This window comes from Ursus maritimus, unplaced genomic scaffold, assembly GCF_017311325.1.
Source record: "Ursus maritimus isolate PB19 unplaced genomic scaffold, ASM1731132v1 scaffold_34, whole genome shotgun sequence".
Taxonomy (NCBI): Eukaryota; Metazoa; Chordata; class Mammalia; order Carnivora; family Ursidae; genus Ursus; species Ursus maritimus.
The window spans coordinates 13230458-13253335 of NW_024426008.1; the positions used below are offsets into that span (position 1 = coordinate 13230458).

Below are 22878 nucleotides of genomic sequence, written 5' to 3' on the forward strand. Positions count from 1 at the left end.
AAGCACGTAGGATAAGATCACAACTATGCATGAAATATGCAGAAAAATGTTTCCAAATTTTCTATCATGAGCATGTATTACTTTCACAATAAAATATTTTTTAAAAAGGCTTTGATATTTCTGATTATAGTTACCGTTCCATACAAATAAAACTCAAGCTAGTGAAACAAATTATCTCATCCACTCATTTTTCCACTTGTTTATCTCCTCTCTCAGTTACAGACCAGGGCAGTAAATGTGATTCTGCGCTACTCACTTATTTAGTTTCAAAGCTGATCTGTATTATTATTATAACTATTTCCTCCCGAATATAAACGAAGACAATATCAGCTATACCATGCTTTAAGCAACCACGTACATAAATACTTGGGGGCATCATGCATCCAAATATAAAAATTGCCAAAGGATAATGAACGATACTAAAAATGGCTGAGTTCCTTTATATTTTTAAAGATTTTATTTATTTATTTGAGACAGACAGAGAGAGCAAGTAGGGAGAGGAACAGAGAGAGGAAGAAGCAGGCTCCCCGCTGAGCAGGGAGACAAACATGGGACTCAATCCCAGGACCCTCAGATCATGGCCTGAGCCAAAGGCAGATACTTAACCGACAAAGCCACCCAGGAGCCCGGGCTGAGTTCCTTTAAAAGGTACTTCCTGAAGCATTTGTTGCATTTACGATTGACTTACCGAGTCTAGACTTACACACAGCACGAGCTATGCAAAATTATTTGAGCCTCTGTAGACTCGATAACATAGATTTTAAGATTATTAGAAACAGGCATTTAGGGCAAAAGAAGTAAAGCCCTCTAAGTTCTTCCCTAATCTTTCTCTATCATGTTCTGATGATCTGTGATCAACAGATTACCAATATGTGATGGATATAGAAAGTGATTAGGGAAACAAACTATTTCTTTTAGTATTTCCCTGCTGCAAACTGGATCGCTCCCAGAGAGGCCAGAAAGGGGACACACTGCCCATCACGCACTCCAGCTAGACACAGTGGCCATCCCTATAATAGGAAGGTTGGTCTTCGCTGGCAATTTCAACACCATTTGACTGTCTCTCCTTGAGATAGCAATAAGGGTTAGGAGGAGAGACTGAAGTAGAATGTAAGGAGGTAAGGCAAACAGAATATATGTGAAAGGTTAGCATTTTTCCGGAGGGACTCTGAGTTTCCTGGAGTTTTGAAAGAGTGTGATGTCTGGAAGAGATCTCTCTAGTCTTGGAGCCATCCAAAGTGCATTCTTACCTCGTACCTCTCCAAAAACTAACCTTGCCCACATGTCTAACAAGGGGCTTTCATGGAAGTTAGAGATCATCTCTACCTATGGTGTTGGCCTCCTTCTAAAATCACAAGTTAAGTCTGCCTAAATTTCCACATGTAATAAGTTCAGTCACCCCTGAACCAAAACGGCATGTTTTGAAAAAGTACCAAACAAACCGCTTCAAAAAAGCACACATACAAAAATCCCTGTGATGAGTCCTTCTCGTTGAAAAAAAAAAAGAACAGAGCCCAGAACAATGAAAAGTAAGTGCCTAATGGGTATAGGGTTTTCATTTAGGAGGATGAAAATGTTTTGGAACTGGACGGGGTGGGGGGTGTTAACATTGTGAATATACTAAATGCCACTGAACTGTTCCCTTCAAAATGGTTCCTTTACATTATGTCAATTTTTACCTCAATTTTTAAAAAGGCAATAAAAACATAAAAATAAAATAAATTTAAAGGCAATAAGAAGCCTAGAACAGTTAAAACTCTCATTGTCTTTTAAGTAATTCTTGCCCTTTGCGGTTTGGTAAAACGCATCATTTGGAAATCACTCAGTACAGTCATTTCGATACTTCTCAGTGCTGCTTTGGTTTTTTAAAATAATGGCTGTTGTTCTAACACAGGGGTCTGCCACAAGCCACCTATTAGGTGAGACTTGTTTTTCAGCTGAGGGAAGAACAACAGGCAGTCGATTTCAGTCAGGGGAGAAAAAGGTCTTGTGATTCTTCCACCCTGAGAAAGGACAGTGGACAGTTTCTTCTCTTTTTAATCACTAGCTCCCAGACAGGCAGTGCTACTACTGCCCATAAAATATCTTCTTCCAAAGGAACCGGGGGCAGCGTTCCTAACCTAGCTAAGGCGGTGGTCTTAGCAAATCCTTTACGCTGTTGGTGGCAGTACAGACAATAAGGTCATTTTCGTGATTTTAAAACTGAAGTCGATTTTACCTACAATATTCACACTTTCCATTAAGAAACCGCTTGTGCGGCACTTAACGTAAATGACTTGATGAGGGTCTACTTTTAAATTCCTGGCATCATATTCACAGAACAGAAACGGCAAAACAGTGACACAATCAAGGAAGCGCTTTGTTTCTAGTTTGTTCTTTGGTTTTCAACCACATTCCTCTTTGCCCCTCTCCTTGAAGAACCACAAGGTATCAGGACACGCAAATTGTTGGCCACTGGTATGTTAGAGCGATGAGTACAAACTTGCTAATATATATTCCCATTCCTGTTTCCTATATTCCTGGTAACATATAATTCCCAAGGCATTCATTTTTCTTGGTTTATGAAAATACATATTTAATGAAAAATTTCAGAGAGACCGTAACACCCTTATGAAACTTTTCCAATGTGTCAACCTGGAACCCCAAGAACTAATAAAAAGATTTTTAAAAATCAAATTTTCCATGGATGTTTTTATTTGCCACTTTATAGGACTATTAAGTGCCAGCCACTAGTGTGGACACTGAGATATATTAACAAATGTAATCCTCACCAGCAACCCCATGAGGTGGGTGCTACTCTTGTCGTCACACTGTAGATGAGAAGCTTGTCGAAGGCCATACAGCAGGTATGTGGTAGACACTAGACTTGAACCACGAGTTACACTCTGCAGTCTGCTCTTCACCAGCACCTGTGTCTTCTCTCTCACGGACGGGTCATGCATAGCCATTACTAGTCAACAGGGTATCATGACCAGGTTAAAAGGTGGTGTCCATGGAAAGTATCTGTTGTTCACCCCTACTCCCATCCCTACATGAGGCAGTACAACAAAACCAACAGCAGCACCTTACACTTGCAAAGCATGCTTAACCTCGTTCAATCCTCACGACGACCCACTAGGGCAGGGCTGAAACATGGGTATCATCTCCATTTCATAACCGGGCACAGAAGGGTGTTCAAGAACTTGCCACAGATCACACAGTGAGTGAGTGGCAGGGCTGGGCTCCCACTTTAGTTTTTGGGATCCCATTCTAGGGTTCCTGCCTCTCCGCGGAGTGCAATAAACCTAGTGAAGCCCAGAAAACGTGACATGACAGAGAGGGGTCCTGTACTTTCCCTTTAGAAATCGATACACCACCAGCACACAGAAAATGCTGTTCCCTCTCCCCTGGTGCATCTCGACACCGGTCTATCCAGTCCAACCAGATCTCTGTATGTCACTTTATCGGACTGGCAGTTGGGCAAGAATTAAGAACCAAATAGGTATAGGTGGAGCCAGGACTCCCCTGCCTTCAGGCAAGACAGAAGAGAAATGGGTTGGCAGGAAGAACCAGGAGTGATAAACTGCCCAGTGTTCTAGCTGTTCCGAGGATCACCGAGACTGAGGCTGGGCATTGCTGTCCCTACCGCCTGAGGACAGAAGAGTAGCTAAAAGCTGGACCCAGGCCTCCCTGGGGTGCTGCACTTGTCGGCAAGTGTCCCACAGGGGCCAGCCCACCCCTTCCATCTTGCCTGGTCCCAATGACTTTGAGGAGGCCAGGTCAGTTTAGGATGTACCAGAGTGCATCCATCCCATTAGGGGTGCCTACCGGGGGAGATGGGGAGAGACAAACTGAGCTTCCCGCGTGGTCCAACAGAAATCCTTACTCAGAAAATGAATGTCAAACTAAACTAGCTAGGGATGAGATTCAAAATACTGAATAACTGGTCTAGTACAGGCACTTAAGCAGTAAGGAAGGTCAGGAGCTAGAGGCTACTTGCCCAGCCAGCCACACCCCCTTGGATTGAAGGGAGGTGGAAAGGGGCAGAGTGTGGGGGCAGCAGGTGTGGGATATTCATTACCGACCACCCAGTACATCCTAGATGAATTAGCAGCACTGCTCCACAGCCGAGGATCCTTGGGCCCAGGGATATTAAAAAACAACATTTTAAATACGGACTCTTCAAAAACCCTAATGAAGTAAATATCTATTTTCTTCCTGACATTCAATAACAACAAATCTTTTTTTAAAGATTTTATTTATTTGAGAGACAGAAACAGAGACTGCAAGCATGAGCAGGTTTCGGGAAGGGCAGAGGGAGAGGCAGAAGCAGACTCCCCGCTGATCAGGGAGCCTGATGGGGGTCTCAATCCCAGGACGCTGAGATCATGACCTGAGCCGATCAGACGCTTAACCAACTGAGCCGTTCAGCTGCAATAATAAAGATTTTAAAAAAAAGAAGAAGAAGAAGTAGAGATTGCATCCTGGGGCAGAACTAGAGGTAAATTAAAATAATCAATATGTCAACAACCCATCAAAACTATTTGCTAAATGTCCATAAATACAGCAACCACTACCTCTCCTAACAGTAACAGCAGCTTCACACAATTAATCTCACCTAAGTCGCACTAAAACCCTATGTGATTATTACTATTCTCACTTTACAGAGAAGCACGCTGAGGCGCAGAGCTTAGGGAACTCCTGAATTTCCCAGGTCACACAGATGTTAAAGAGGCAGAGTGGGTCCTAAAAACGATGGCCAGCTCTGAACAGCCCTGTGTTCTGCTGTCTCCCCCGGACACTGTTACCCAGAGCAGGACCGAAACGCCAAGTGTAAAAGGCACCCCACTTTTAGCTGGATTAATCAGAGAGTCTTTGTGGAAAAGGAAGTGTGTTATTAGAGCTTAGAGAGGGGCAATACCACGAGTCTAGAAAGGTTCAGAGATGAGTTCTACTGTGCATCAAACACAGACTGGAATGGTCTAAGAAGGGAAGGGAGCAGAGGACTGCGGGGCTGGAAACCAGCTGGACCACGGGGGACTCTATCCTAAGTCAAATAAAGAGGTGAAGCAGAAGAAGGGAGCAAAGCTACCTTTTGGAAAAATCAATCAGGCAGAAGAATGCAGATGGAATGGAGAAGCTGGAGTCCATGGACCAGAAGCAAGAAAAAGCACAAGAGAAGCAAAGGAGGAGGAGGTCAGGGAGGAAGGCCAAAGGTGATGGCCAACAGGATACTGGGGGGGAGGGTCAGGAGTCATGTCCGGTCTCAAGCTGAGTACATGCAGGTCCATCCCTTCCTAGAGTGAGGGAGGCTGCAGAGAATGATCTAGTATTCATTGACCAGCCCAGGAGGGCAGCTGATGAGCACCCCCATCCCCCACTTCTATCAACCTCAAGCTGCTTGCAACCTAGGAAAGCACTGATTAGGACAATCAGATGCATGAAACGACAGCCTTCCTGTGAGCAGGGGACAAACACAAAGACAACAACTTCTGGGCCTCATACTTTACCTTTTTGTGTCCTCCCTCCCCGCACCCAATGCGTACGTTGAAGACCTAACCCTTAGTGCCTCAGAATGTGAGTGTATTTGGAGAGAGATTCTTTAAAGAGGTAAATTAAATTAAAGTTAGGTCATTCAAATGAGCTCTAATGAGCTCTAATGACTGGTGTCCTTTTATGAAGAGCAGACTGGGAAACTGACAAGCAGAGAGGAAAGACGACGCACATGGGGACACAGGGAGAACACAATCATCTACAAGCCACGGAGAGAGGCTTGGAAGAAACCAACCCTGTCCACACCTCTACATGACTCCTTGCCTCCAAAACCCTAAGAAAAATTTTTGTCAGTTAAGCCGCGTAGTCTGAAAGTCTAGCAAGCTAACACACTTCCCGTTCGTTCCCCGCTCCTCCGATGCGGGTGAGATGCTGCTGGAACGATCCGGTAAGAAGAATAAAAACCTGAGATCTACCTTTACCCACCCAACCCCTTTCTTTTTCCAGGAGCACTTTGTTTACAAAGTCTTGGGGGAACTCACTGGGACACAAGCACACCCCGTATTAGCTGTATTTCCTGCTGCCGTTTACTGGCACCCACTGCATGCAAGGCTTCAAATATCAATCTCATTCTCCGCTCACAGCCAAATTCTGCGGGATGGCTGATGAGAACACAGATGGCCACAGGTTAAGTAAATTCGCAGCGAGTACATGACAGATTTGGAATGTGAGGGCCGCCCGCAGCCTGATGGCAGTGAGTCAAGGCTTGGCGCCATCCGGTTCTGGGCAACCTTCCGAGATGCTCGGCTCTGGGGACGACAAGGTCTACAGCAAACCCAAAGCCAGTGGCAAGCTGGCTGCAACCAGCACGAAGGCGCCCATCCCTCGTGAGTAAGACGGGAGAGTCAAGACAGCAGGCTTCCTTGCTCGGTCTCTCTCCTCTGCCTCCTGTCTGGACGTTCTGCTCCCACTCTTGCTCTGAATAGTTGCCCTTGGGGAGAGTGGCTCTTCTAAAATGTATCTAATCAACCCTGGAATCAAAACCCTCCATCCTACCCCACGAGGCCCTACATGATTTGCCCTCCCTCTCTGCCCAGGCTCTCTGAACCCATCTCCTACCTCCCTCTCCTTTATTCACGACTTTCTAAGCCGCTGTCCTCCCTGATGCTTCTAGAACCCACCAAAGATGCTCCTTGCTGTTCCCTTGGCTCTCTCTCACTTCCCTTAGGTCTCTACGCGAACATCACCTTTACAGAAAGGTCATCCCTGAACACCCTGCTGAAAATAACTCTTTTCTCCATGAACCCTTGGGCCCCATACCCTCCTTATTTTTCTTCATAGCACCGATCAGGTCCCGGCAGTCCTGTTCATTTGTCTGCTTACTGTCCGTCTCCCCGCCACTCGGATGGGAGCTCCATGAGGCCACCCTTTCTGTTGACATGGCACTGTCCACAAGGCCTGGGCCAGGGTCTGGCACATAGTAAGTGCTCACTAAACCAAGGATGGATGGGTGGATTGATGGATGGACACCAGAAACAGCAGAAACATTAAAAAACTGCTCTACATAGTTGGTAAAAGGTGCCATTATGAGGTGGCCCGAGGTAGAGGGTCAACAGGAAGAACAAGGAAGGTCAGCGTGAGAGACACAGGAAGGATGACTACGACAAGGTCACGTGCTCTACATGTGGGTCACTTGGTGATTTTTAAAGTGGGTGATGTCACCCTGGACTACATGACCTCAAGGTGGGGAACACATTCAGATCCACGGAGGGACTTAGCTTTCACACCTCTGACTACACAGAAGTGACTGACCATCCATTCCTGTGACTCATTTACGGCTATCAGAGAAAAGGCAGGCCATTCGGGCCAGGAAATATCTAAATGAAATCACTGTAGGTTTGTATGCCAATTTTAAAGTGAAAAACTGAATACTTACCGTTCTGGGTTCAAACGTATAAAGAGCTCTGAACACTTTAACTTGCCCTAAAAGAGAGGGAATAAACAACACATGATCAGTTCTTTCATTTTAAGTTTACTCTAAATAGTATTAACCATTATATTCTTCAGAATTCCCTAATCAAAAGCCCATGTGAGAAATTTATTTTGGAATTAAGTGTTTTCCGCATAGAAGGTATTTTGTAAATATTTATTAAATGAAGGCATGAAATCAACACACATCTCTGGGGATGACTTTGTTTCCCCTCCTCCAACAAGAGCAGCTGCAAAATTATTTGGACTTCGTTTCTGTCCTATACAGAGCCCTTCCAACCCTAAGATATAAGTTTAAAAATCAAAAGGTAAGCATTTAACATAAAGAGATATTTAATGTGATAGTCAACAGCGACTTAATACCCTTAAATCGATGGTTTAGAATTTTCTATTTTTCAAAAGAAAATATCATGGAGAAACATAATATCTGCTGGAGATATATGTGATTCCACTGAATCCCAAAACAGAGTGCAGTAACTCAGCAAAGAGCAGGTCATGAAAGCTGTCCTCCATTCTCCCAATCTCTCTCTTCATATGCCCCTTTCTTGCATTTCCATAATACCTTGTATTAGAGTAAATAATTTGCTGGCCTGTGTCATTCGAGAGCAGGAACCCTGACTTGTTCAATTTCCCGGCATCCTCCTCGGTAGCATACGGTTAAGAACTTCATAAACGCTTACTAAATGAATATGTAAGTAAAAGAACAAATTCAAACTGTAGGAAAAAGCCTACAGATTAAAAAAAAAAGGTCTTTTTATGAAATAAATATTCAGAAGGAATATCAAAATAGAAGGACCACCTGTTTAAAATGAGGTAACAGCATTGCAAGAATCTTTAGAGACAGACGCCTCGTATGAGAGCATCATTCAGAACAGTGGTCTCCCAGGTGCAACACAGGAAGACTACTTTGGAAATTATTTACATTTTTTATCTTATTCTTTTTTATTGCTACTTTAATTTGTTCCATATATTATGTTTTATAATATAACCACATAATAGGATACATATGCAACTTGTAGTACACATGCATTTATTGGGAGTGAATACTCAAAACCTTTTGCTGGTAGAAAGTTAAGCATTATGCGGACAGGTATCTATGTTTTGTGAGTGAGCTATCCAAGTACCTAGCACAATGCCTGGAACACAGGAGGCACTCAATAAGCATTTGTTGAATGGATGAATAAAGGAATGGAAACACGTACTTGAAAAAAAAAATCTGAAAACTCGCAGTTTACAACAGCACTGTCCAATATGACTCCAGGCAATGCTGGGAAAGTTCCTTCTCTGTCCTAGTCACATACAGCTACCGGGTACTTGAATGTGGCGAGCGGGACTGCAAACTGATTTTTAAACATTATTTGATTTTAATTCAGTTAAATTGCCACACGTGGCTGGTGGCTAGTATATGGAACAAAGTAGGTTTAGAATATTAGAAAATGGGAAATGACCACAATGTCCACTAAGAGGGATTATGCAAATGAACTCTGATTCATCCTAAGAACGCTGCAGACAGATCTGCAGACACTGACGTAGCAAAGACCCTGCAAAATATTCAGGGAAAAAAAAAGCAGCTTACAGACCAGTATGCCAAGTACCATTCCATTCATGCTGACAATACACGCACAGAATAACAGCACCGACTAAGGGGAACCTTCACCTTCTACTTCACAAATCCTGTTTATATGTGTTATGTTCAGCATGTATTATGTGTGTAATCAATAAAAACAGTGAAGATACTTTCATGGCAGGCGGTGTGGGTTTGGGGAGGTGGGGCTGGCAATCATTTCTCCTAAATGCCCTATACAGTGGGATCCCCTGCTCAGATCCCTTGTTACTCACTTAGCATGTTTGCAAAAAAACATTATTTTTGCAATCTGAGTTCTAGTGCCACTCCTTCCCTGCTCTTCTAGCGGGGGGGGGGGGGGGGGGGGTAATAGGCAGAAGCAAATGTGAAACCTTTTTTCTTCTGGAGTATGTTTTTTACACATACCCGCAGCCCTGAGAAAGGAAACACCAAACGGAAGAAGAGCTGCCAGGAGAAATATCTGCTGACCTGAGTGTCTCTCTGAGAGGGGAGATTAGTTATCTCAATTACTTCAAACTTTCCAAAGAGAAGTTACACAAGGAAGCAGTCCACTGGTGACCAAAATCAATAATGACGGAACTTTCTTGCCCCTTTGAGGGAACGGCAGCAATGAGGCGGGCTATGGCTAACTGTGGAAACTAGATCCAATATGAACTTAATGAGCTTAGATAAAATTCAAAATAAATTAAAGAACATGAACAAACATACCCGGGCACCTGGGTGGCTCAGTTGGTTAAGGGTCTGGCTTTGGCTCAGGTCATGATCCCAGGGTGCTGGGATCAAGCCCTGCATCGGGCTCCCTGCTTACTGCTTCTCTCTCTCTCTCTCACTCCCCCTGCTCCTCCTCTCTCTCTCACTCAAATAAATAATCTTGAAAAAAATAAATACTTGGGAGTGTGACTAAACCAATGATTTTTGTAATTGTATCTTTTGTGACTGTCCAACTTAAAATGCTCAAAACTAAAAGGAAGTAGATTTATTTGCATTTGGATTTATACTACACATTGAACATCAGGCCACTCTTTTAGGCTATTACTCAAGGGAACATTCTGTGTGCGAAGCTGTAAAAAACACTTTCACCTTCATGATCCTATTTATTGACTAATGTTGGGACGTTAGCGATGTGAGGCTCCCTTTTAATCCATAGATTAGAAAAGTTCTGGGCCTTAGTTTATTCACCCCTCAAACCTGAGTCAACAGAAATGAAAAGAATGCCAAAGAAACAGCGAGAGGATCGGGAAGAACTGCCAAGATGATGAAAAACACATGACTTTCATGATGACAGTCTACCAAACCTGGAGAGTCTCTCAAGAGAATTATAATAAGAGTATGTCACTCACTGAGCATTCTGACATCATATTTAATCCAACGGCGCTATAGGGGCACGGGTTCACGCAGAGCAGGAAAGGGCAGGAATCAGGGTACTCTGGGTAGAGACTGGGAAGAGGCCCAATCTCTTGTCTGATGCTCTCAGGGACTCTCCCCTGAATGCGCATGTGAACGGTATTCAGGATTTTAGGAGGGCTGGCATTCCACATAAGCAAGGTAAGCAGATTCCCATTTCACCCCCCACGCCAGCAGCAGCGGAGCCCTGCTGGCTCCTCACCTTGCCAGGCACACCCTTCCCTTTTCTCTGCAACCCCACCCTGCTCCTACAGAGAAGGGCTGAGAGCACTAGGCATCAGCCAAACACCGTTTTCCTCCAGAGTGAAGGCCGAGTCCAGACGACAGTAAAGGAATCCTAGCCCACAGCAGTGGAGGCGGATAGAGGGAAGGGGATCTGGGACTCTGTTCCCGGCAAAGGGTAAGAGACTTTTCTGGGTCTGAGGTCTGCCAACAGAGTACATACAGATGCAGCTCTATGGCCCTGATCTCACACTCAGAAGGACTTGAGGCGCACGTACTCAAACATACGGTGTCTAGTCCAGCGTTTTCTCCGTTGGTGAAGGAGTACAGAAGCTTGTGGAGTGAGCCATGAGGACCGCTCACTATAATGGGTGGACATACTATGAACAGGAAAAAGAACGACTATTCAAAATATCGAAACTTAGTTATCTGTGACAGATTGACCATTTCCTTTACATTCTCCTTAAATACACTGGAAGGCCCAAGACATTTTAGAGGAACTTCATTTAAAATGGCCATGACAGAGGCACGTGGGTGGCTCAGTCGGTTAAGCATCTGCCTTTGGCTCAGGTCATGATCTTGGGGTCCTGGGATCGAGCCCCACGGTTGGCTCCCTGCTCAGCGGAGAGTCTGCTTCTCCCTCTCCCTCTGCCTCTGCCCCTCACTCGTGCTCTCTCTCTCAAATAAATAATCTTTAAAAAATTAAAAAAAATAAAATGGCCGTGACAACTACTGCGTACCCACTGTGATAGTTAAAACAAAAAAATACTGGCAACGCTAAGTGTTCAGCAGGATATAGAACAAGTGGGATTCTCAGACGGTACCAGTGGGTATGTAAACTGGTACGACTGCTAGAGATAATTCTTTGGCAGTGACATTCATACATTTTTTTTTGTAAGTCTTACCATGCCTTTGACACCTTAAATTACATTTCTGGGAAAGGAACTTAATTAGGAAACCCTTGTCTCATCTTTTGTGGGACTAAAATGCGCATACAAAAATGACCCCTCCCAGACGGTGTCACCTTCCCCAGAGCACAGGGAGTCTCAACAATTTTTGAACTACACATCATGAAACTAATTTAGTGGCTTTCAAAACTATTAAATAGAACAGAAATGACCAGGGTACAGTGCACATGACAGAAATTATTATGGTTTTGTGAAATTTTTATTTCGTGGGGACTGGACAGATGGATGGAGACACTGATGTTTATTCTAGCAATTTTACCAAAATGCTACTTTACAGAAGGGACTGTTGGGAAACAAGAATAAATCTCAAACATTATTCAAAAAATTCATGATGATTATAATTTTATTATTAAAAATTCTGGCAGACCCATGTTAAACGTTTGACATAAAAGGGCAGGAACCGTAATTCCTCAGCACGACCAACTGCAGCCTGGTGAGATTTCTGCAAAACTAAATAAATGCTCTAAAAATGAGGTCTGTGTAAAAGCAAGATCTTCCAGTGCCAGCATAGTTGTTACCGGTGAGGATTTCACCCTCGAGTTAGGAAGCCTTCCTTCCTCCCTGATAGAAAAAGAGTGAGATCAAGACTTCCCTCCTCTTCACCTCCTGGGCCTGAAGCCTTGCTTCACGCTGATGGTGCAATTTCACTGAAGCCGGTCCCACAAAGGAGACAACAGTTTCCCCCAAATTATGAGCAACTGTCCTCTCTCAACATTAATTCTCAATCTATACCTACAATTTTTAATTTATATCATTTCCAGACACACAGAATTCACTGCCTCCCCATCATCAATTTTTGCAATATTTTATTCTCCAATAAAAAATACACATTGATACTTTCAATTGACGGAATTTCCATATACAAAGCATAAAAGGGGACACGGCAACAGTTACATTGAGAGTATTTATACCTGTTTTTCAAAGTGAATATTATGGTAACAAATCCAAATGGTATGCCCTGTTTGCATTACTGTTGCATTACTGTTGACCACTCTGGTTAGACAAGAGGGTTACCTGGTTACCTATGCAATCTGCAGTCCTTGTTCAAGTACAAGTCTAGCTGTGTCAGAATTGATGAGGAAATAAGGCATTTCACCACTGGACCAGTCAGACAAAGCTGACTGGCAGATTTAGGAAGAAATTTGAGGCTAAGGTGAACTTCTTGGTCTAGTGTGTGTGTATGTGTGTGTGTGTATATATACATTTGTATGTATCAGGCCATTAAGAAAAATACATCTTCCTGAAGATCAAAGTCAAAAAAAAAAAGTTGGGAAGTGACCCCTCTACACTATCTGATCAAATTAGGGATTTATACAGGACTCTCTAGAGAGTGAGTGATATTCCCTCTACTTCGTGGGTTTCAAAATTCAGCTAGCATATAAAAACTAATATTCTCCCATCTGCCCCAGAGAGTTCAAACCAATATAGTTTTTGAAAAGAAAGGAGAGGAAGAGAATTATCTGAATAAGGGAGCATCATGGAAAAATAAGAATTTTCCATATACACCGAGTTCTCATATTTGTCCAAGAGAATACAGGGAATATCACTTCTTGATTTATACCCTGTGGGTAGGAAAAACCTGTCACCACCTTCGAATCAGGGCAAATAAAAATATTAATGTTATTTCAACTAGACATATTTAAATTATTCTATTAAACATGCATGATGAAACAGGATGTTTTCTGCTCAAAAACAGAACAGAGGGAGTCTATGTGGTAGCATCCAAGAGTCAAGGCCATCATTTTGACCGTGCGGTAAGAGGAAACAGCTGTGCTCTGTTGGGCCAACACGGGCTCCCCTGGGCTTTGTGGATTCCAACGCCCGTGAATGAGGTTGTTAGCTCAGAACAGGCTTCTGGGTGAAGATCTCTCTCTATTCATGTCATTCCACAAAAGCACACTGCTCTTGAAGATAAAACACAGAGGCTATCAACCTCGCAGAGAAAACCATCTTGTGAGCACAGCAAAGTCTAAGAGTTTCCAGTGTAAAGAATAAATCTCTTCCCTCATACTTATATTCTTGGATTAATGAAATCAAATCCAATGAATCCTACTTGCATATATACCTTTAAAGGATAAAACTAATAAAAAAGAATATGAACATAATATTTTCATCCCTTCTTACACCAATACCACCTCTTCTTTGCCGCCTCCCCCCATCCAATCCAAAAAAAAAAAAAAAAAAACCTGAAGAATTTGAAACGTGTCTTGATTTCAGCTGCAGGAATGGCAGACTCGTTAAAAACAGTAGCCAGTGTGTTTTCTGACAAGGGGGTTCTGTTTATTAACAGTGTGGCTTTCTTATCCATTTTTTCCTCTGCTTATACTTTTCAGTGCCTTTCAGCAAACTTGGTTACTTTTACGTCTTCAGGAGCCGTAACTGCTGGTTATTTTTATTTCTTCTCCATGGTCTAACATAAAAGTCCCAAAGAGCAAAATTTCAAATGACACGCTCACTGTCAACTACGTCTTGACTGGCTAGACATCAGAGAGGGAGCAACGAGGCCCTGAAGGCCCTTTACTCCCAGACAAACTGCTTCCAAAGTCACTCCGAGGAGACCCGCGGGAAAGAAGGTTAGCAAAATCTTTACTTCAGTCCTTGGAATTTAACTAAAAAAGGCGACACTGGTCAAGCCACTTCCTGCAAAAGGCAAGATGAACCCGAGGGCCGACCCATGACAGCAACGACTAGTTACTGTATGACCCAGGAACTAAGACAGTTTTGCATTTTTAACGGTGGGGGCGAGGGGGAGGATCAAAGAACATTAATATTTCAAGATGTGTGAAAATCTCCTGAAATTTAAATTGCAGTGTCCATGAATACAGTTTTATCGGAACAGAGCCCATATTTGTGTACCATCTATGGCTGCTTTGACTGTACGATGGCAGAGTTGAATGGTTGCCCCAGAAACCATCTGTGACCCACAAAGCCTAAAATATTTCCTAACTGGACCTTTATCAAAGAAAGTCTGCCTTCCCCTATCCTCTGGTCCCTTTTCCTGTTAGTAACAGGTCAGAAGACGGGAGCATCGTAGCACGAAGGGTCCAAATCTGCCTCTCACAGACTCCACAAGCAGCGTGGTCCTCAGCCCCATCCTACGTGAAATGACTGGTTATCTACACACCCAAGGTTGAAACAGAAGATCCTCGGACACTAAAATCTTTCATCCAAAATGGTACTACCCATCCAAACTCATGTCTATGAGACACTTACCATGTGCCAGGCACCATACAAAGTTCAGATTTGCCGCAACTCATTTAATACTCAAAGTAATCCAGGGCCATAAATACTTTATGTATTTAGCCCATTTTACGGCTGAGAAAACTGAGGTTAGAGAAGGCAAGTAGCTACTCCAGGGCTACACAGCTAGAAAGGGGGCAGAGCTGGGGTTTAAACTCAGGCCGTCTGACTCCAGAGCTCATGCTCTGAACTCTGGAAGTGGCTCCGAGAGATGTGAGCTTTCCATGCCCGCACGCTGGGATTAAACGAGACAAACACATCATGTACATAACGCACTCAGTGCTGCTCCTGAGGCATTTTCTGTGCCCACAAATGTTAGAAATTATTAATTACTACAAATCTGTAGCTAATCTGGGGGGTTATTCCTTGTGTCTTTATCCTCACTAGCAAGGCAGCCATTTACCCAAATCCCATTCCTGTATATGAGAATTTAACATTTACGACACCCCAGCAGAGAAATCTTCATGCTTTTGTTAAGCAAACAAAGCATAATATGTAATATTATACCTCTTAGGGACTATTCAAGAATTCAATGTGTGTTTTAAATAGTCATTTTTGAACCCTATAACTATTGTCTTTAATCTGCTCAAGCCACCGAAACAAAATGCAACAGACTGGGTGGTCTAAACAACAAGACATTAATTTCTCACAGTTCTAGGGGCTGAGAAGTCCGACATTAAGATATCACCCAGTCTGGTTTCTGGTGAGAACCCTCTTCCCGGCACACAGACGGCTGCCTGTCCCCTGTGCGCTCACATGGCCTGTCCTGTGTGCAAGGACACACAGAGAGATTCTCTCTTATGAAGCCACCAGCCCCACCATGTGGGCCCCAACTTCATGACCTACTCTAACCTAAATGCTTCCCCAAGGCCCATCTCCAAATACCATCACACTGGGGGTTAGGGCTTCGACATATGAACTTCGGGGGCACATAAACATTGACCCCCAACAGCTATTCATATAGAATTATAGAAAAAACAGAACATGTAAATATGTACACATGTTGGAACAGAGGTCCAACAATAATAATAAAAAAAGGTTTATTGTGACCTTTAAAAATCAGCTTTTTGGGGGACTCCTGGGGAGTCTGCTTGAGATTCTCTCTCCCTCTCCTTCTGCCCCTCCCCCATCCCAGCACACGCGCCCGCGCGCACAAACACCCTTCTCTCTCAAAAAAAAAAAAAAAAAAAAAAAAACCCAGCTTTTTGGGGATATGCTTATGCTTTAGTGTTACATATAAAAGGCTGGTGGTAATACTATATTCATGATCATCTGTGCAAAACAAAGATATACACAAAAGAAACAGCAGAAGAAAATAATATCAAAATGCTAAGTTACTTTGGGTGATACAACTATGAGCCATGTTTATTTTCTTCCTTTATTTCTCAATTGTCCACAAAGAATAAGAATCCCATATATTATCAGGAAAACCTGTTTTCTTTTAGTGCCCTATTGAAACATAAGTTACATGTTATTTGTACTCTATCAGGAGGGTATTTTTTTAATTTTTTTATATTTTAAAGATTTTACTTATTTGAGAGAGCATGTGTGCATTGCGGGGGGGGGGGAGAGAATCTCAAGCAGATTCCATGCTGAATACCCAGCCGGAGGCAGGGCTTGATCTCACAACCCTGGGATCATGACCTGAGCCAAAACCAAGAGTTGGACGCTTAACCGACTGAGCCAACCAGGCACCCCAGCAGGGTATTTTTTTTATTATTATTATTAGCCCTCTTTTGTCCTCTTTGTCTCCTCGATCTCACCATATACACATACAATCACTGGAGAGACAAGCAAACATAATGCCAACTGTGGTTAGAGGAGAACACAGGTGGCGGGAAACGTACGTCACTCCAACAGTGGAGAGACTTGTAGGTCAATGCAGGCTGTACCAGAGGTGGCATCCACTTTGTTTTTGGAAGGATAAGAGGAGTTGCCCACGAAAGAGGGGCAGGGCAGACCCAGAATATGGACCCAGAGGGCTGGAGGCCAGGATGAGTGGTGGAGGAAACGTCAAGGAGATCCACGGGCCTGAGGCCTGGCGGGAGAAACACTGACTGGGGACAGGAGCACAGACAGGGCAGAGGTGTCTCAAATGCTTCTGAGACTCACATTAAGAAATACATTGCATGTCAGGGCTCAGGAAACACACACACAACTAAGAAATAATGTTTCACAAAAGCATACTTATCCTTACTTTGAGTGATTCTCTCTGAAATGTTCTATCCTTGCTCTATTCTCTTTCCTTGTTTCTTATGAAGATGCTAGTCATGACAGGAGCCACCTGGGTGGTTCACTTGATTAAGCATCTGACTCTTGCATTTGGCCCAGGTCACGATCTCAGGCTTGTGAGACCGAGTGCCCATGAAGGGCTCTGTGTTCAGTGGAGAGTCTGCTTGAGATTCTCTCCCTCTCCCTCTGTCCCAACCCCTGTGCTCATTCACACGTGCACTCTCTCTCTCTCCAAAATAAATAAATCTTAAAAAAAAAAAAAAAGATGCTAGCTGTGACAAACTATATACGACTTTATGACCTACCACTGGGTCACCACTCATAGTCTGAAAAAACACCAGGCCAGAGCATTTAATATATGTGCGTAACCACTGTCCAGAGACCAAATGGAAATTAATTCAGATTTAGATATCTGGTACTCTTGGCAATAATGAAACACTCTCAGAATATAAAATATTAAAAGTAGCCTTGGAAATTAGTTTAAATTCAAAAGAATTTTTTTTTAATTTGAGCAAATAATAAATGGATAAACTTAAACTTCAGACTTCATGAACACCCAATTCATTGGCAAATTACAGTTGTACTTAGGAGATAAAAAGTTGTCCCCCCCCCCCAAAATGGCCTTGGCCTTAGCCCTCTAATAAAGACTCATGCTAGCAAGACAGCAGGATGATAAAAAGGTCTCCTTTATTTAAAACAGAACCCCTTTAAAATCTGCCTTAAGGACAAAGATATACACTGTATCTTAGAACAAAAAGAAGAAGAATCTCTAGAGACACAGACCCAAGCTTAAGCAAGGTGCTTACCTGAAGCGTACCTGACAGACACACAGGGGCCAGATGTGTAGCTGAGGGCATTTTTCTATTCTAGTCAACACGAGAACTCTCCTATAACAATACAAACTCTGGATGAATGAGAAATATTATCAAACGCAGCAGGAAAAAACTAAGTAGAGCAATGAACAAGCAATAACCTTGAAACTGAGCTCCTCTCCGTTCTGGAAACAAAAGGAGTCCAATTTTCTTCTGCAGCACATACAAGAAACTCTGCCAAAACCCATATCCAAACTTAACAACAGAACCAAAACCAGGGAGTGGGTTCAGAGAGGCCAGAGGAAACCAACAAGAGGTCTACGATAGTCACTTCTACCAACATCACCTAGTCACTAAGACAACAGCCTTTAAACTGGAAATTATTTCCCTAATTTCATCCTCTTTCAAGACACACAGCGGCGCCCCTTCACGAGGTTCACTGAGTGTTCCTGAGGGTCGCATTCCGATCCATTGATCGCGACAGTGGTGGGCCTCACCTGGTGGCCCTGGAAACGTTGGCCAGGACACCCTGATGGGAGCTCCGCCCACCTGACATCCCAAGGCCACAGGTGGCACCTTGCTGAAGGCTCAGCCCAGGCAGGGAGATGCCCCAGGTGAACCGTTCCTCCTCCCAACTTGCCTGGTCCCCAAAGTCCAGACTGTTTATGGAAAGGAGGGGCTAGCTAGAGATCTGGAGGTCTGGGAAGACCCAAAGAGTCCAAGTGACTCCCAGAAAAGGGCAGGGGAGAATGTTAAACCCAAAGAAATGTTCAAGTATTTTCCCAAACCAGAATCAGAACTTGGGGAGGAGGAAGGAGGATGTGAGAGAATGGAGTTGGATTTCCCCTAGAGTGGCAAGGCAGGACAAAGGAAAAGCTGTGGTTTTCTAGGGTTGTAATTAAAACAGGGTAATTACACGACCATTCTTATCAAAATCTCCCTTCCTCTCAAGGCCTGGGCAGGTCCGCTGATAGCACTCGCCAGGGTCTTATACTCAGTAACTAACCTCAGCAGCTGTAAGACCCACAGCCCCTTTCACACCCACTCCTGAGGCTGCAATGTGCTCCCGGATTGTGTGTGTGTGTGTTAACTCTTTCTCATTAATGGGTGCGCAGAAGATCATTTATCATCTTATGAACGTGGGGTCAGCAGTTGGGGGAAGGCAGGGGACTGAGACACTGGAATTTGCCCTAAAATGTCTAGGAATACCCCCGTCCTCTCCCGAACTCTTGAGCCTGAAGAAACATCTGCTGGTTACAATGTGATTACAGTGAAAATCACCTCTGTCCATGGGGACAGAAGAGGGAAAACTCAGTGCTCTCCACGACAGTGGCTTCCCAGCAATACGCAGTGGTTGTGTAGATTGCAGGCTTTCATAATGATTACTAGGAATGTGTTCTCCTTCAGTACCCACTGTCTGGCTGCAGAAGTAACCCGCCTTCGCTCATCCTCTGTTTCAACAAATTGCAGTTCTTTACCTATGGTTTTAAGACATTTGGTAGAAAATTAACACTCCATTTTTAATTAGGAAAAGAATTTTTTTGAGATCTAAAATTACAGCAATAACATTTATTCTCATCAGTACAATGCTACAGTCTTAAATTTATCATTACATCCCTATGAGTATATAAACATTATTTTCTTAAAAAAAAAAAGGGGTACCTGGGTGGCGCAATTGGTTAAGCATCCAATTATTGGTTTCAGATCAGGGTCGTGAGATCAAACCCCACTTGGGGCTCTGCCCTGAGCACAGAGGCTGCCTGAGATTGTCTCTCCCTCTCCCTCTGCCCTTCTCACTCGTGCATGTGCACTCGCGCTCTCTCTCTCTCTCTCTCTCTCTCTCTGTCAAATTAATTAATTAATTAACTAAAAAAAAAACTTCTGGTTTCTGTGTGAGCCCCACATAACTTACAAAGTGATGCGTGGGCTGAGAACCCTCTCTTAGAGGAAGAACTGTCCCTCTTTCAGAGAGAAGTTCTGAAACCCTCCCTCCTGGAATGAAATACGAGAATTTCTACAAAGCAAGCTCTGAACTAGAATCCATGGCTTAAAACGGTTACCTCCAAAACTGACAGGAAGAAGTAAGATGGGAGAATACTATTTTGCAGAGACGTAATTTCAAAAACCAGCAGAATATATATTCTTAGAGCTCAAACCTACAGACTTGATGTTACTGAGTTATAGTCCACTTTATGTGTTTTCCAAACATTAAAAGTCCTCATCGCCTCAATAGCGGTTCATGAATGAGCACATTTTTCAGTTTTGTTTTGCAAGGGTCCCAACTGGAATCTCATGGGACATATTTCTGCAGGGCCACCCGAAGTTATCTTCCTCTAGGCAACTGCGAAAAAGAACAAAAACAACACACAAACAAAAACAAACTCCACTGTCCTATGTAGCTAGAGTCTAAGTGAAATCAGATCAGGTGGGGCGCCTGGATGGCTCAGTCGGTTAAGCCTCTGACTTTTGATTTCGGCTCAGGTCATAATCTCAGGGGTCATGATCTTGGGGTCCTGAGACGGAGCCCCACAATGGGCTCGGCACTCAGTGGGAAGTCTGCTTGAGATTCTCTTCCTCTGCCTCTGCCCCTCCCACTGCTCATGCTCTCTCTCTCTCTCTCTCTCTCTCTCTCAAATATATAAAATTTAAAAAAAAAATAGCCACAGACCCACATTAATCTTTGGGTCACAGTATGTCAGAAAGGCACAGGTGTGTTAGCCAAAGGTCCACGTGACATGGAGCATGTATCCAAGAAGGGAAAAAGCAGGCCAATGACAAGGAGTCAGGACAGACTAAGGAGCAGATTTCCCAGTGCCAGTAAACAAAAGAGTGCTAGACTAGATGTCAAGACACAGGAGAGACCTAGTACCGAGCAAAAATCAGAAAATGGGCAGGAGCCCACTGTGGGGAAGAGAGCTCCTACCAAGCCAGGGTTGAGTGCTAGGCACCCGTCAGAGTCCCAATACTTAGGTGGAGAATTGGTCCTGGAGAGTAGGGAGGCATTCGGCAAGGACTAGAGGCAGCCCTGTCAAGGGGATGGGCTCCCTGAAAGAGGAAGTGAGCAGTCACCCGAAGCAGCGACTCCCACTTCACAGTTCGGCTTCACGGAGGCCCAGGTCCCAGTGGGCACCTGCTTGGGTGACTCCGATTTAGAACCTGAGTGCAGAGGAATCAGAGAATGATTTATTCCCCAACAGAAAAAAAAGGTTGAGAACAATGTCGAGTTTGATACACCATTCAAAGAATGGATTCTGGAGGGACAGGTTTCTGTTGCGAAGTTCCACTGTCAGCTTTCTTACCTAAAAAAACAGCAAGCATACCTTCTGCTCCCAGGGTTACTATCGACAACCATGCACTGACTCATCAAAACAACAGGCCCAAATGCAGCCGCAGAATCCTGTAAATCTGCGTAGGCAACATTGTAGAGACCGTCATAAGATTCTGGTTTTTTCAAGCAAGGAAATCTAAGACTTTCTGGAACCTTCCAAATCTGGAGTCTGAGATACCTACCAAGTGTGGCAAAAGGCCAAAGGGGCTTCTCTCAGCCTGGCCGCCCCTACCCATGCTTGGGAGAGCTGGGACTTGGGAGACGGGCCCTCCCCCACCCGCCCCCCAGTAATGGATTGGGTCAGGAGGTTTCTGGAAGACAGAGCCACTCCAGAATAGTTTCCAGGCGGAAGTCATTTGTCCCGTGCAAGTGAGTTGGACTTAAGTCTCTCCTCGATGAGGGAATCCCTTAATAGAATCCACAAGTTTTCCAGAACCAAGCAAAACCCTGGAGTAGAGGGATGCCAGAAAGGCCTCAAGGCTGCCTTCAGATCCTTGTAAGGAGCCTGAGACAGACCCTCCAGCAGGAGAATAAACCAGCTGGTCTCTAAGGCCTTTCTTAATTTAAATTCCTAGCACCTCAGGCTCTCTGGAAACCAGGAGCAGGAGACTAGGAAAGGACTCCTGCTCAGTGCCTTCTTTGGTCCCAAGACTATTAAATCAAAATAGTTTATCAAATTCTAAGGGATGCTAATGAGTTTTAAAATCCCACGGTAATTTAAATGCACAAATACAAAACTCCCTCCCCAACTCCTACCCCAAGAGCAAGTTGAGGAATTCGCCTTTGTGACTTTCTAAATATCCTACAGATGCCCAAATGTGAAGTGGGAAATGACGAGCGAGTCCGTTAAGAGGAAGTGGCCACAGCAGTCGCCCCAGTGACTGAGGTGACTTTAAGCTGTGACCCTCTTTCACACACAGCTGCCCCCGAAACACCACAGCTATTGTGACCGTCCTGACAAACGAACACGCAGAGGTGAACACGGAGGACCAACACCCAGCACTCAAAGTCTCACTTTCTGTGCGGAAAGTACAGCTTTCCACGAACCTTTAACACGAGGCAAATGGCTTTCTCTCTAATTTGGAACAAATTTCTCCAGGTCACAGCTTCCATGTATGCCCACCACGTCTCTGGCAAATGAAGATAAGAGGACATCAAGTGATCTCATGCAGCCCGAGTTAAATGACGGTCCCCCCTCTTTTGCCTACCAAACTCTGACACAGCGTTCCAGATTCTGCTTAAATTTCCCCTCTTCGGTGACACCCTCCCAGCTTCCTCAAACCCTCTGCTTTGGACTGCCTAGCCTTTTGATTCCTATCTCCTTTCACATGCATCATGAAGTTTCTGTTTAAAGAAGGCATGCTCACACATTTTTGGTAGGAAGGTCAACTGGTAAAACCCTTTTTGGAGAGCGTTTTGGAAATGTCGATGAAAATGACAATGCTGATACAACGATCCCACCGCCAGGACTTTCTCTTGCAGACTTACTCCCACCCAAATAAGCAGCAAGGCAGCTGTAACTATCTCAATGTGGAAACAATCTAAATGTGCATTAATGTGGGTCTGATTAAACAGATACAATGGACTATCACGCCTTGTTCAAAAGAACGGGGGGGTGGGGGGGGG

General features: G+C 44.0%; 1 protein-coding gene across 1 annotated transcript in view; it reads right to left on the minus strand.

Annotated features, from left to right (window-relative positions):
* OSTF1 (osteoclast stimulating factor 1) overlaps window positions 1-22878 on the minus strand; it is a 48985-nt gene that overhangs the window by 19371 nt on the left and 6736 nt on the right. The window contains exon 2 of the mRNA XM_008690967.2: window positions 7409-7455. Coding sequence (XP_008689189.1) covers window positions 7409-7455 — 47 coding nt within the window. The remainder of the gene's footprint in view (window positions 1-7408; window positions 7456-22878) is intronic.